General features: G+C 34.8%; 1 protein-coding gene across 26 annotated transcripts in view; it reads left to right on the forward strand.

Moving 5' to 3' along the window:
• MAP2 (microtubule associated protein 2) overlaps positions 1–14203 on the forward strand; it is a 315941-nt gene that overhangs the window by 257729 nt on the left and 44009 nt on the right. For 18 of the 26 annotated variants that reach the window (XM_077957477.1, XM_077957491.1, XM_077957475.1 and 15 more), the window contains 2 exons: positions 1729–1842; positions 3893–3970. In XM_077957477.1, the coding sequence (XP_077813603.1) occupies positions 1729–1842; positions 3893–3970 (192 nt within the window). Of the gene's footprint in view, positions 1–1728; positions 1843–3892; positions 3971–13723; positions 13970–14203 lie in introns of all 26 variants that reach the window. The other 8 variants (XM_077957479.1, XM_077957496.1, XM_077957478.1 and 5 more) reach the window with 2 other exon arrangements.

Here is a 14203-nt window from a genome sequence, read left to right on the forward strand (position 1 = left end):
GAGGCTACCTCACTCTATTGATTTTTATATATTTTAATTGCATTAAAAATTAATATATGTAAGTGGCGATTCTCAAAACCTAAAATAATTCTTTTTGTAACATTATTAAACAATTTAGACGTCTAAGCAATATCTTTACAGTTAATTTAATTTTCTGTAGCCCTTTTTGTGTACTCTTTCCCATGAAAAAAAAACATCACTTTAGGAGCCCAGCCCTTCAGAGAATGTTCAGAGAAACCCTACCCAGTAGCCTGGCTTTATGAAAACAAACAGCCCTTTCTTCTCTACTGCCCTCTTCACTGAGTAGCATAGCAGATAATCTTCCTCATGATGCTTTGATGACTGTTAATGTTATTTATTTAACTGGTGTAACTGAAAAATTCTATTCCAACACTAAAACAAACAGCTAATAAGATAGTATTATCTCTTAGAAATAAAATAGTCATCTTCTAAAGGTAAATTCTCAAAATATCTAACATGGTCTATGAGATACATAGGTAGGTAGGCAGGCAGATAGGTAGATAGATGATATATTAGGTAGATTAGATAGATAGATAGATAGATAGATAGATAGATAGATAGATAGATAGATAGATAGATAGATGGATGTTGCTCAGTTATGGCTAATCACTTGTTACATAGCTTCCAGCTATAATCAGGAATGGAATTACAATGATGTATTTTAGATACACAGATAGCTAAGCAGGTCTGAGAGTGAGTATGTTTCCTTCATACCATTAAAACAGTTGATATATCTCTGTTAATCATTCACTCATGACTGTTAGAAAGTTTTGTGATTATGTGTTTGTTATTTCTTCCATTGTTCTGCTTAGGAGAAAGAACATTATCATAGTCAGGGATGCTAAAAACTAGTTATTTGGCGTCTCACAGACTGATCATTTTAATTTTGAACCCTCTTTTTTTTAAAAAAAAATGAAACTGAGATGATTTTATGTCATATGGCTTTAAAGATCTTTAAAACATCTACTATCTAGAAAAATCATAGTTCTTTAGAAAGAGACCATCTGACATATCATTGCCTGTTTACAATTTATCTTATTTTCACTGATCCTGGATAATGCTATTTAACCACAAATATACATTTTGAGGCATGTTTTCATATTTTAAATAATGATATTTCTGCATATCAAGCACACAAGCTTATATAAATTACATTTTTAGAATAGTATAAGAAAACTATAAAACAAATTTAAGTTAAATTCAAAATGAATCCTCTCTTCTCTCCTTGAATTTGTTTTACTAGGTATAAAGAAATTAAATTGTTTCTATTTTTGTAAACAGCTTTTACAAAATAAAGTGCCAATTACCTTCACATTGGAGGTTAAGACTTCAACATATGACTTTGGGGGCAGGGGATACAAACATTCATTTTATTACAGAGATGTCATAGACTTCAGAGTTGAAAATAAATTTCTGTTGTTGAAGCCAAAAAAAAAAAAAATGTTCAAATACCATATAAGTATTTTTTTCTCAGTTCTGTGCTCATTTTGCTTGCTTAGCTTAGCTCCTAGAATACCAACTTCTTTTCTTCTTCTTCTTTTTTGTATATATGTGTTTATGTTTTCTCTGCAATTATAAAAGTATATTGTACTTTTTAGGGGGAAGAAAATGGAATTCTAACCCACTATACTGTTTAGTTACTTTTCCTCTTGCTTTCTGTTTCAGACTTCTCATCATTATATTTTATTTTGTTACTGTTTATTACAGAGGAGGTGTCTGCAAGGATAGTTCAAGTAGTCACTGCTGAGGCTGTAGCAGTCCTGAAAGGTGAACAAGAGAAAGAAGCTCAGCATAAAGACCAGACTGCAGCTCTGCCTTTAGGTAAATGAGAAGATCCTCAGGTCAGGCACTGTGTCTGTTGCACCCTGATCACAGGATAAAGTCTTCATGTTCAAAAGATAGGCCATATCTTGTACTTCATCCTTACATGTAACATTCATCAGACACCTTAACTGGGTATGCACTAGGACCTATTTTCATCTTTTCCCACTGGTTCATTGTAGTGTTTGCATAGTCTTTAGTTAGAGGAGTGAGCTTACAGTTAGACTTTTCCCTAAGGGGCCCTTAATTTTTTCATTTTCCGGACCACTAGAAATAGTTATTGTTAAAATAAAGCCAATGCATTATTTCATGGCTCCACCCATAAAGATAATATACTAAAACTTTCATAAGAGATGATTATTTCCCTTTACAGGTTTTGGTGAATGATTATACTGTAGCCTTGTTTGGGTCTTCCTGAACTGACTACACAAAACCTATAGCCAGAGCTTTGTTATAATCATGAATGACTTTGTATCTTATATGAAGTACTGAACTTCACTTGGTTCATCTAAGGGCGCTGAGAGAGTGCTGTTCTCTCCCTTAGTAACAAGACAAATGCCCTCTAGGCCAGGCAAGTCATGTAATGCACGCTTGCCAAAGGAAACACTCTCAGTCAAAGCCTTGCTGCCCCTACTCATAGATAGATGATAGATAGATAGATAGATAGATAGATAGATAGATAGATAGATGGATAGATAGATAGATAGATAGATAGATAGATAGATAGATAGATGTATATACATGAAGAGATACAAGAAAGGAGACTGTCTTAAATTCAATATATATATTTATTTCACAGGTATATACACGCAAGTCATAGAAAGGTATGGTTTTAAAGGCCTAAAAATAGCACATATCCATTTCCCTCTCTTACAGTCTAATATATCCGTGATATTTGATTTTTTGATCAGTATTCCTTTAATTGTCTATTAAAAAGTAAATAATAAAAATAATCTTCCCTCCCAAAATAGTAATTTAGAATACACTCAGTATTTTTAGTACTGTGGGATTTTTTTAATTATTAAGGACTATTTTCCTCTTAAAACACATAGATAAAGAATTATCTAATCTAAAACATTAACCTTCAGTTTATTGTTCACTTTTATTCCTTGAAAGAAAAGAAAACTCAATTTTTTAAAACTTGAAATCTTAAAATACACCATGCAGAAGCCCATAGGATAAGGAACTAAAAAGTCACCTGTCATCCCAAAGCTGCCTCTACTAACTACTTTATGAAATTGAAATTCCCCTAATATTTTAAATAGATTTAACCACTGGCCTTAATTGAGAAATATTTCCTTTTGAAATTTCTTACTGTCATATGAGGGGATCACAAATCATGTAAGTGTCTTGAAAAATAAAACTTAGATTGACTGTAAATGAATTACATCTTTTAGAACATTTTTCTCTGGTTCGTCTTCACGTGTATCGATTGCTAAGACCAGAAGTTTACTCAGCACATGGCTTTTGTCTGAAAGTTCGCTCAGGCTATGAAAGTTTATTTTTCCTTTTCTGAGAATACATACAGAAGATGGGTTTTGAAATTAGACTCAGTGAACAAAAGGTTTAAAAAATATGTCCCCTAAAATAACTATGAGTGGTCAAGATAACACGTTTCCAGATTGAGCAGTTGAACAATAGAGTTCTAATAGTTTTTTCAGTCAGTAGCTGAATCCAGACTAAAAACGTCTGCCTGCCTGTGTGTGTTTTCATATGGTAAATTAGGGCCAAAATGAAATATTTTATTAATTGAACAGGTAGACACATTAATGAGAGTAATGATGGAATTTTAGCAGGCATCTCTAATCTGTTTTTCTAGAGATGATAAAATCACTTTTTGGGAGAATATCAAATGCTTATCTTATTTTTTAGGTTTTCAAAAATACATGAATCAGGTAATGGGCCTAAAAATAAATCAAATGCAGCTTACTATTGAATCTTTTTCTGATTTTATAGAAAGGTCTTTTTACAAATGGCAGAACTTCCTACACATCTACCAGCCTAAAAGGATTAATTATTGCATCTCATTTTTCCATTGTTTGATCTTTAGCAGCTGAAGAAACAGCTAATCTGCCTCCTTCTCCACCCCCATCACCTGCCTCAGAACAGACTGTCACAGTGGAGGAAGGTAAGGCCATTGGACTTTTCAGGATTTGTCTTCTGATAAAGAGTGAACAATGAACTTCAATCAGTAAGCTCTGGACTTTGGTATTGGTTAGTATGTGACCAAGCTTTGGAGCTATCTGTTTCAAATAATGAAGAAGAAACAAAGACTTTAAATAAATAATCACTTATTTTTATAAAAGCAAAAGTAGAGGAATTTGGTAAATAAAAGAAATCTGCTTGATTAAGAAAGATAATTTTGTGTTCAGTTGCTAAAATAACTGTAGAGAACCCATTCACTTTAGAATGCTTTAACAGGAAGATACAATTCTACCTTGTAAGTGACTGAACAAAAATTAAAATAAATATAAATGTAATCTCCATAATAGTAGGAGTCAGATTTATCAATGAAATCAACATTTCCTTATGAAAGTGTCAGGAATTATCTGTTTTGCTCACTATAATATTGCCAAGACCTTCCCCAGGGCTTGACCTGTAGCAAATTTAATAATTATTAATTAATAAATGAAGAAGTTAATGAATGAATCTGATGTTGAGAGCATTGAACTGGAAGCTGAGCTCATGACTCTTTCCTGTTGAGACCTGTTATTGTCCATGGATCTTTTTATGAACTTACTCACCATGGAATGTCATGTCAGCTTTTCAGTTCTCATTGATAAAACAAAAAGATGCCTTTGAAGAATATTCATTCAGAATTTGAGATGAAAGGCACTACTTAAAAGGGAACAATTACTGGTTCTCTTAGACCAGTTAACCTTTGTTTATTGTTTGAGAGTTGTAAGAAAAGGCAGAGGAGAACTAGGGCTCCATTGTTGTTTCCATATTACTTAGTTTTCATATATTAAAACCAGAAGTTTAGAAGTGTTTATGTTATTCATTCACACATTTTTTTTTTCCTTTTTACTGTGTTTAAGACTGAAGAACATTTATTTTAAAAGACTTGTCTTTTTATCATTTGTAATTAGGTCCATTTAAAATATTCTTTGACTTCCTAAATATAAAAAATTGAATTAGTGAACCATATATTATCAACTCTAATATAATTTTATTTTGTTACATATTTATAAACCTAAATTTATCTTAGCAAGGTTTTTCTTTCTTAAATTGAGCCCTTTTTTTCCCCAATTTACTGCCTGAAATAATAAACAAATTAAATTTTTCTGAGGAATAAAAGAAATGTTAGGGATAATAATCAGTGCATAGCAGCCAATGATTATTAGTTAATGTGATTTAATCTTTTAATTTATATGTTTGAAAAGTTCCTTTTGACCTTGTGTTTATCCATTCACTGGGCACATATTTACTGAGTCCTACAATATTTCAGGTACTCTTCAAATTCTGAGTATATACTAGTGAACAAAATGACATGATCCCTGCTTTTAAAGAGTACACTATAGCCCGTAATCCCAGCACTTTGGGGGGCCGAGGCGGGCAGATCACTTGAGGTCAGGAATTCGAGATCAGCCTGGCCAACATGGTGAAACCCTGTCTCTACTAAAAACACAAAAATTAGCCAGGCATTGTGGCGCACACCTATATCCCAGCTACTCGGGAGGCTGAGGCAGGAGAATCACTTGAACCCAGAAGGCAGAGGTTGCAGTGAGCCAAGATGGCGCCATTACACTCCAGATAGAGCAAGACTCTGTCTCTAAATAAATAAATAAATAAAACAAACACTATCTAGTGAAGAACAGGAATCCAATAAATAAACTTACCAATAATTTTAAATTGGATTAGCATTGAAAAGGAAAAGAATAGGGAGCTTTAAAATATTACAAGGGAAATCTTATTTTATTGGGAGGTGAGGGGATGGGTAAGTAGCTAAGACCAGAAGCATGAGGAGAAAGTGTTGGCCAAACAAAGATAGAAAAAAGCACAAGGGTGCTCAGGTGCCCAAGAAGATGAAGTGGCCCAGGAACTGAAGGTGGTCCGTGGCTAATGGGTAGTGAGAAGGAGTAGAGCAGTGGAGGGGAGTGTGAGAGTAAGCCGTGGTCAGCTGGGGTCAGTGGCCTAGATTTCACTCTGAATGCAGGGGGAAGCCTGACATGACCCTTGTACCTCCTTCAGGCCATGGAAAATGTTTTTAAGCTCCTACTTAAAGCTTTTCAAGCATCAGAGAATCCTCTTAACCCAGAGAGGGATATGATGTTGACAGAATAGGTTTACTCCAAAAGTCAGCTTGAGGTCAAGTCATTTAATCTTCTTACTGTATATGGAATTTGGAACAGAAAGGAAAGAAGCAGTGCCCTCCATCCATCTGGGAATTCACCCAGCCTGCTTCCTGTAGGGCAATATGATGGATATAATGAAAGCATAAATAAATAAAATGTAGAATCACCTTCACATTTGGGTAACTTAGGTGTCAACTTTCCAGAGTTCCCTAATATTTTGGAATTACTTTCTTCAAGCTGTTTCAAGATATTCAAGGAAAACACCAACTAACCTCTTATTGAAAGTAATTCAAAGTTATTTTCAAGCCAAACTTGTATTTTTAATTTTTTAAGCATTGAACTATCTGAAGTTCTGATTATTTCCTTTTAAATGTATACCCATTTTTTGAGATTTAAGAAAAATAGATGTATATATTTTATAAACTCTACCTCTATAAAGACCAGATAATATTCTCACCTTAAATATGTAAAAGATTTGTGGTATAGACAAACTACTGCTTGTCTTTTATGTTAAGCCACACTTAAGTAATATACAAGTATTTTTTAAGTTTAGTTTTGTCAGAAAATAAATTAGTGACAAGTCACAAGACAGGATTGAACTGTTCAATTTTTCAAACCAAGTAGTTTGTAAATACTCAGCCCAAATTCCATCAATATATTGCTTATAGCAGGTCAGGTGGAAAGGGAGCAGGTGGATTTTTTTTGCCTTATCTAGCGGATTATTTACCCTCCTTGATACCCTCAAAGCAACTTTAATCTGAGGGAGTAGTGACTGCTGCAGTCTGATCCTTTTGTACAAATGGAAGAAAGCTCTTTTGTTAGATTAATTCAGCGATTTTGAGGATACACTTTCTTTTTATTAATTATCAAACTTTTTAAAGCTGTTCTTTCCCAAAGGGAAAGCATGAGAGCTTCCACTAAAAATAATTTAAAATGTTAATTACTATCATTTATGAATATTTATTATAATTAATGTAATATTAGTAATTCCCAGGACATGTGCTTATTCTGGAAAACATTTACAAGGGATTTTGATCAAAAAAAAATGAAACAAGCTGCACACTTAGAAAAGGAACTATGGTACAGTAAACCAAAACTGTACTGGTTATGATGTTTTCAAATTAACCTCCTTTTTCTTTTTGGCCTAATCATAATAGTTGTCATTTGGACTGAGCTATTAGAATTTGGAAGGCTGTGAAGGTATGGAATAATCTGAACATAGAACCAGGATTCTTTCTGCGCTTTTAGGTTTGCTCCAGAATTCTAGGGTGGTGTTTTCCTGTGTCATGGATGTGGTGACCTAATCATCGCTCATCTGAAAGTAGTTTTCTCTTTATGTCATTCTGGGGCAGCAGTAACAGTCAGCAGACTGAGGAGTCCTCAGTCAAAAGCTGGCAGAATGGAAAGGGCTTGGAAATGTGGAGAACAATGTAAGTGCAGCCAGCAGCCATCAACCATATGCTGTGATGCCACAGCAAGCAAAAAGCACCGAATCACTAACATTCCACAAGATGCAGTCTCCAAAGGAGGCTGGCATACCAAGGCTGGGTTTTACATGGCAAACCTTACATTAGCCCAGTGTAAATTTTCAAATGCTTTATTAAAAAAAAAAAAAGTTTGAATGAAAGCAAACTAGGGAAAGTAAAGTTTATTCCTCCATTGAAAGCAGGTAAGCTTTATTTTTGAAGATTATAATTATGCAGAAGAACTATGCGGAAGTCCAAGGTATATAAGGTTACCCTGTTTTTAGCATAACACATTATTAAATGAAATAGAATATTCTGTGGCAAAAGCAGAGTCCCCAGAAGCATGCCCACTTCTAGTAAAAGGATGCATACATTCAATCCTGACCTCAAACAGCAAACTGTTGTGAAATAAATTTAATTTTTCATATGTCTCTCAACTCCAACTTTGATGTGTTAAATGAGGGGAAAGAACAGAGGTACCTGACAACTTGTTTGAGTACACTGAAGACACAGATGCTAAGATGTATGGAGTCAGACATTGTGCTTGGCATTTTCACAGATATCTTCTCATTTAATCCTCCCCGCAACCCACAAAGATAGATAATATTCATTTCCACTCCTTTGCCCAAAATGTCATGGTTTATGTCTGGATAAGTGTCTTATCCAGAATGCAAATCCAAATCTAAATTCTGCAATCACGGTTGCACTACATCCCTAAGGCTGTTTCTTATCAAGGTTCTTACTGTGAGACTATGGAAGTAAATTATCTTCAAATGAGAGTTATTTGTTACAAGCTACTATACTAATTTCCTTTAAGAAAAAAAAAAGCTTAAAAATAAATATTCCATTTATTATTTATTTATTTAAAATTATTATGTCTTCCATCTCCATTGAGAGTGATCCAGATGCACCTGCCATGCACAACACCATAAGGAATGAGAATCTAATGTCTTCTATCATTATCATTAGAATCAAGTGCCCTGTTTGGCTTAGCCCTCCCTGGTCCCCATAAAGCATAGCTTCCCCGGCATATCTCTAGAGCTTGCAACGTAGATGGACTTTAGGCTTATAGGTCTTAAACAGAGACTTGGAGTACAGACAGCTCACAGTACCAAGAGAAGATTGGACTTTGCCAGACACTCTTTTTGAAGTTGCCTTGGTCCCAGGCCAGACAAGTACTACAAAGAAGCTACTTTTTCCACTGGAGCTTTCAAATTTTGTGGTATTCTTTTTGTTGTTTCCTGATTAGAGTGAAAGTTTTCAGAATAGAAAATACCATTTTTTAAAATGCTATAGATCTGAAGCTAGGCTCTGGACTGTTTTTAAATTTTGGCACTTTCACAAAGAACAATGACAACAGGAAAGAGATGGCCAGAATCTGCAAAAGGTTAAAACAATGAGTATTGGTTTACTCTCAGCTTGAAATTCTTCAGTTTTATACTATAGTCTGCGGTACCTCCCAGAAAATAAATGTTGAAAAGCAGAGAGGAACATATCCCATTTTCATTTATTGATCATGGAAGTACCCTATGGAACATATCAGGAGTTTTAGAAGTAACTTGCATACATGGGGAGTTTATAGCCCCAGAGATCCACTGAGAGAAATATGAATGGCTAGGACATGTGACAAGCCAGGGCTATGATTCAGTCAGTGTTGTAGGCCAGATCTTGGACAATTATCTGCTCAGCTGCGAAATCGTGCCGAGTTGAACTAAGAATACCAAATGTTATTTTAGGCTTCTGCTATCCCATGATATAAAAAGCATTGTGGCTGAGAAAGTTCTGAGCATCTATCCAGAAACATCTTCCATGGAACAATCAGTAAATAATGTGCTTGAAAGATTAAATGTATTCACTCTACAAAATGTTATTTTAGTATCCTCATGATTTCAGACTTATTTCTAGTTGTCATCACTTGGTTGCCAAAAATAAGTTACTGTCCTAAAAATATAGTATATTTGCAAATTAATGCTATAATTTTGTCTTCTTAAAATCTGATATAAATAAAAACTGTACAGATAGATACTATAGATTTTGTTCTTATTATTGAGAGTCATGAAGTTTTAAATTGATTTCTCAATATAAGTAAATAAATAGTGATTAGCAAATTTAGTAACCACCACATAGGCCTGAGATATAATGTCTGCATCACATCAGAAGCCAAGTGCTCATTGAATTATACAAGAATCCAAATGCTAAGCAGACTGATCTACAGTTGTATATTTAAGGAGATATATTTAAATAATGCAAATTTCCTAGGCAAGATACAGGAAAGAACAGAAATGAGAGTAGTTACTTTAGCATTTCGATAAGAAACATGCAATAAGAGATTTGAAACATGAAAAACAGCCAAGAGCCAGTGGTACAAATGAAACTACATGGAATAAAGTCTTGATGAATCTGTAGCCGACTCTGCAGAAATTTTCAGCTAATTGTATCTCTACTAAGCTTTCAGGAGGGAAACAAAACATAAGAAAACAAGTTTATAATATTAGAGGCTTTCTTAAAACAGTATACTTTCTCTGCCCTGCAAATCAGAACCCTGTTTAAAATGATGTCCCTAGGTACTACATTAGCCTTAGCATCCAAAGAAAGAGCTATGCTGACTGCTCATTTCTTATTAAGGCAGGGAAGAGGAATAATGCATTGTAGATTTTTCTTAACAGGACTAAAATTAAAAATGACTTTCTGGTTAACGTTATTAACTAGAATTAAATTAACCAAAACACTAACTACTTGTGCATCCTAGAAAATTAAGGCTATGTTTTAAACAGGACTATTTTCTTCATAATCTTACAGGCATTAAATCCTAACAACTTTCTTCTTTTTTAACTTATAAATATATTGATATAAGCACGAGTAGAGTTAATCTTCCTGAAAGAATTTCTTCCAAAGAATGCATTTGTTTTGTAAGGCTTTGTTTCTATTCCAACGATTCCTTGGTTATTCTGACTTGTTTGAGAGGAATGTATAGATGATTTTTATTTTGCAGCAGGACTGTCAATGCTTTTGGTTCACTTAGATCAATGACAAACTTGCTTAAGGGATAGGTGGAACTGAGTGGTTACTGAGGCATGAAACATTCGCTGTCTCCCATCCTCCATCAGCTTGATCTTGCTAATTTCCCTTCATCCTGCTGTGCTGCTTCTGTGGCCCTTCGTGTCCTTGTGTAGGTGTTTGTCTCGTCCGTCTGATCTTGTGTCTGTGTTGTCCAGTTCTCCCTGCAGTTTCTTCCTGTGTGTCTGTTTGTAGATGAAGGGGCTGAGGATCAAGTGGGTCCTCTACACAGGTTCCCCAGCCATGAACCTACCACCAGCGGGGAGAGGCGTAGACTCCTAGCCCCCTCCATCTCGGTGTCTGTGCCTGATGATGACCCTTACAATTCCGATGAGGAGTACTATGAGCATCCTTTGTTCAGCTCAGAATGGACCACCTCTAGTGTGCTCCCCAGTGTCACAGCGCAGAATGCAGAGGCCCACTTAGGCCAGGAGAAAGGTGAACCAAGCATGGTCTCCTTTTGCTCCTCCTCCCCGGCCTGCAGCTTTGACCACCTGCATCATGTTAAGTGTGCCTTCATACAGGGTGGGAGGGATAGGAGCCTGTTTTCTCTGCATGAAAGTGAAGTTCCTATATAAGTTGAATCTATCCAAATGCCTTAACAATTTATATAAAAGAAGCCTTACTAGAGGCATGTGAGCACTTCCTTTTTCTGTATCATTGCTTCTGAGAAGAAAGAGAGAGAAAGAGAGAGAGAGAAGCAAAAAACTATTCTGTTAAAGTATGACTTCTTTCTGCTCCCTGCCAATAATCAGCGGGGGAAGAACATATTCTTACCCAAACCAAACAAGATGACTCTTAATATAATTTTTTTACTCCTTAGACACATAATGTTACTATTAAATAGTATCTTTAAATAGCATTAGCTTTCTTTTTAGTGCTGTATTAATGTGATAGATCTTTAAAAGAGAAAGAATGAAGAATCTGTTTAGAGCAGAATAAATGTTACGGAAACAATGTACTTCCCCATATCATGTAATCATCTACAGAAACTACAGAGGCTTCCCCAGGTGACTAAATCTTGGCCCACATCAGTAGAGCTGGACTAAAATGAAGGAAATGATTCAAAGCCTTTGTCATTCTAGCCTTATAAAGCTGAGAGACTCAAGTGTATAATTGGTTATCGTGAGGATAAAATAAGTAGGTGATGGTTTGCAATATGTTTCATTCTAACTAGGTAGTTTTGGTAAAGAAAAAAAAAAGGTACAGCTAAATATATTTTTGCTTAGGCGAAGAGTTTATTTCCAAAAGGGACAATATTTAATATGAAAGCAGATAGTTCTAAAGCAATAAGGAATAAGCTTACAGCTCACCAACTACAGTCATCATAATAAGCGTCTTCAAGGACCCTTTTGAAAACAGAACACGAATAGCTCAGGCTCTCCGATAAAGAAATATAAGTCCTATTAAGTGAAACTAAGTTCTTCTAAACTAAATTTCTAAAATATGTGTGTTTTTAAATAAGGAACAATTGTAGTGGAAATAAATATGATTTATACCAAATGAGAAAATGGAAAGCTAAAAAGCTACATGGATTTGAAAACATGTACATTAACTTGATTAGACTTTATTCAAAAAGGTAACATTATAGTGCAGTTATATTAAAATTCTTTTAACTGTAATCAAAATCTATGACATTATAAAATTTTCCTAAAATGACAAGTTAGAATCTAAATTTTTAAAATGCTACTTTAAATTCCATAATTAAATTACAAAAATAAAAATGAGTGCTAAATGTGAAGAGATAACGTAGCTCTTTATTTCCCTCTCTCTCCCTCTGTTTCTCTCTGAGGATATTAATATTTCTAAAAAAAAAAAAAAAAAAAGAAAATTCCTTTTCTTCTTATCTGTAGTCTTTCCCTCAGGGCCATTTAAACAATGCACAATTATTTCATAAGAATTTTGTAAGAATATTCCATTTATAAAACTATAAAACAGCTCATATACTTCTCTCTAATTCCTTAAGTGACAAAATGGGATTTACTTATTTTTACTGACATTTCAAGTGTAAATGAGAAACAAATTAGTGCAATAACTCATGAACTTGAAAAGTTTATCTTTACATCTTAAATGTTAACTTTTTTATTTGATATACATGGTTTGGGGGGTGGTTATTTTGGCCGTTTGATTGCCACTCAATGATCTTTCCTTGATGATTTTGTTTTGAATTACAGAAATAAGACTTTATTACTAATGTGCATATTTTTTCTTTAGTGTCAAAGAGAATTATACATGAACTGATATTTACTGATATTTCAGGGAGTTAAACAATATGGTAATAGTTGTGTCCCAGAGGTAGACTTTTCTAAACAGATTTAAATTTAACCTTGACCTTGTTTTTAACATATTTTATTTTACTTCTTGAAAATGTTCATTTTCTCCAACATCATAATGCAATGAAGCTAACATAACTTGACTTAGGTAGTCCCTTACCTTGTAAATGCTAAATAAATTGTATTTTAAGTAAATTTGGTGGACTTTGTGATAAAGCTGTTAAGGTAGTTGGTTGGATATTCTTTTGAGGCAAGGCTTTTTTTATTCCCAAAGATTTCTTTAGCAAAATTTGCACATTTTAAATAAAGCAGCCGGGAATTCTTATGTAGGGGCTTCCTGCATTGGCGAAAACAGCACATGTCTAACAAATTGAAATACTTTTTTTTTCAGTACATCAGTACATCCATCTTTTCACAACCATCTGTTATCCGGCAGCACCATCTCTTATTTCCAGCAAGCTTTCCACATGCGTGCAACTTACTGCCATTTCCAATAAGGGTAATCAATCAATACAACCCTTTCAGCTCTCAAGTTTTAAAATAAATTGCCTTTTAATGAGACTTTAAAAGTCATCACTATTAGCAGATTATACATCATAGTTTTCCAACCAGTACATAATGTATGTTGCATTAGAATATTAATTTGTTCATCCAAACGGTAAAATAAAAAAGACAGCTGAGGTCTTCATGAGGTCATTCTAATGGAGCTGAAAGTGTTCCTTTAGTAATATTTCTGTCATTTCATGTATTGTTCTGTGGTCATGATGTCAACATCTTTTTCATCCCTAAGAAGAAGAAACGCTAGAGAGTCGGATGGCTGAGGAAGAGAAACCTGCTGCTCTTCCTGAGAAAGAGTGTGGGGCTGCTAAGTCCTCAGACCAACCCAAAGGCCTCAGTAAGGGCCAAATGGAGTCTAGTGCGGAGGCCCAAATAGTTCCCGAAGAGAGTGCCCCGGCAGGGGCCCCACATGAGAAAAGTGTAAAAGAGGTCAAGGAGGTGTCTCCAGAAGTAAAAACCCCTTCCTCTGCTGGGGAAGGTGTGTCTTTCTCAGGATTTGCATGTGTTTTGTTGCAAATGATCTCTCCAGTGGCTTACCAACCTGATGCCTTTCCAATGCTATTTCGCTATTTCATCGCTGGGTCTTATGATAACAAGTCCACTGTTGTAGGCTTCATGTGCAGAGAGCGTGGCTTGCGCAAGTGCCGTGTGGCAGCTTGGTTTTCCAGTGCTGTAGCTGATTCCTGGTTTTCCTTTGCCATGATACAATACG

Source organism: Macaca mulatta, chromosome 12 (genome assembly GCF_049350105.2).
Source record: "Macaca mulatta isolate MMU2019108-1 chromosome 12, T2T-MMU8v2.0, whole genome shotgun sequence".
NCBI lineage: Eukaryota > Metazoa > Chordata > Mammalia > Primates > Cercopithecidae > Macaca > Macaca mulatta.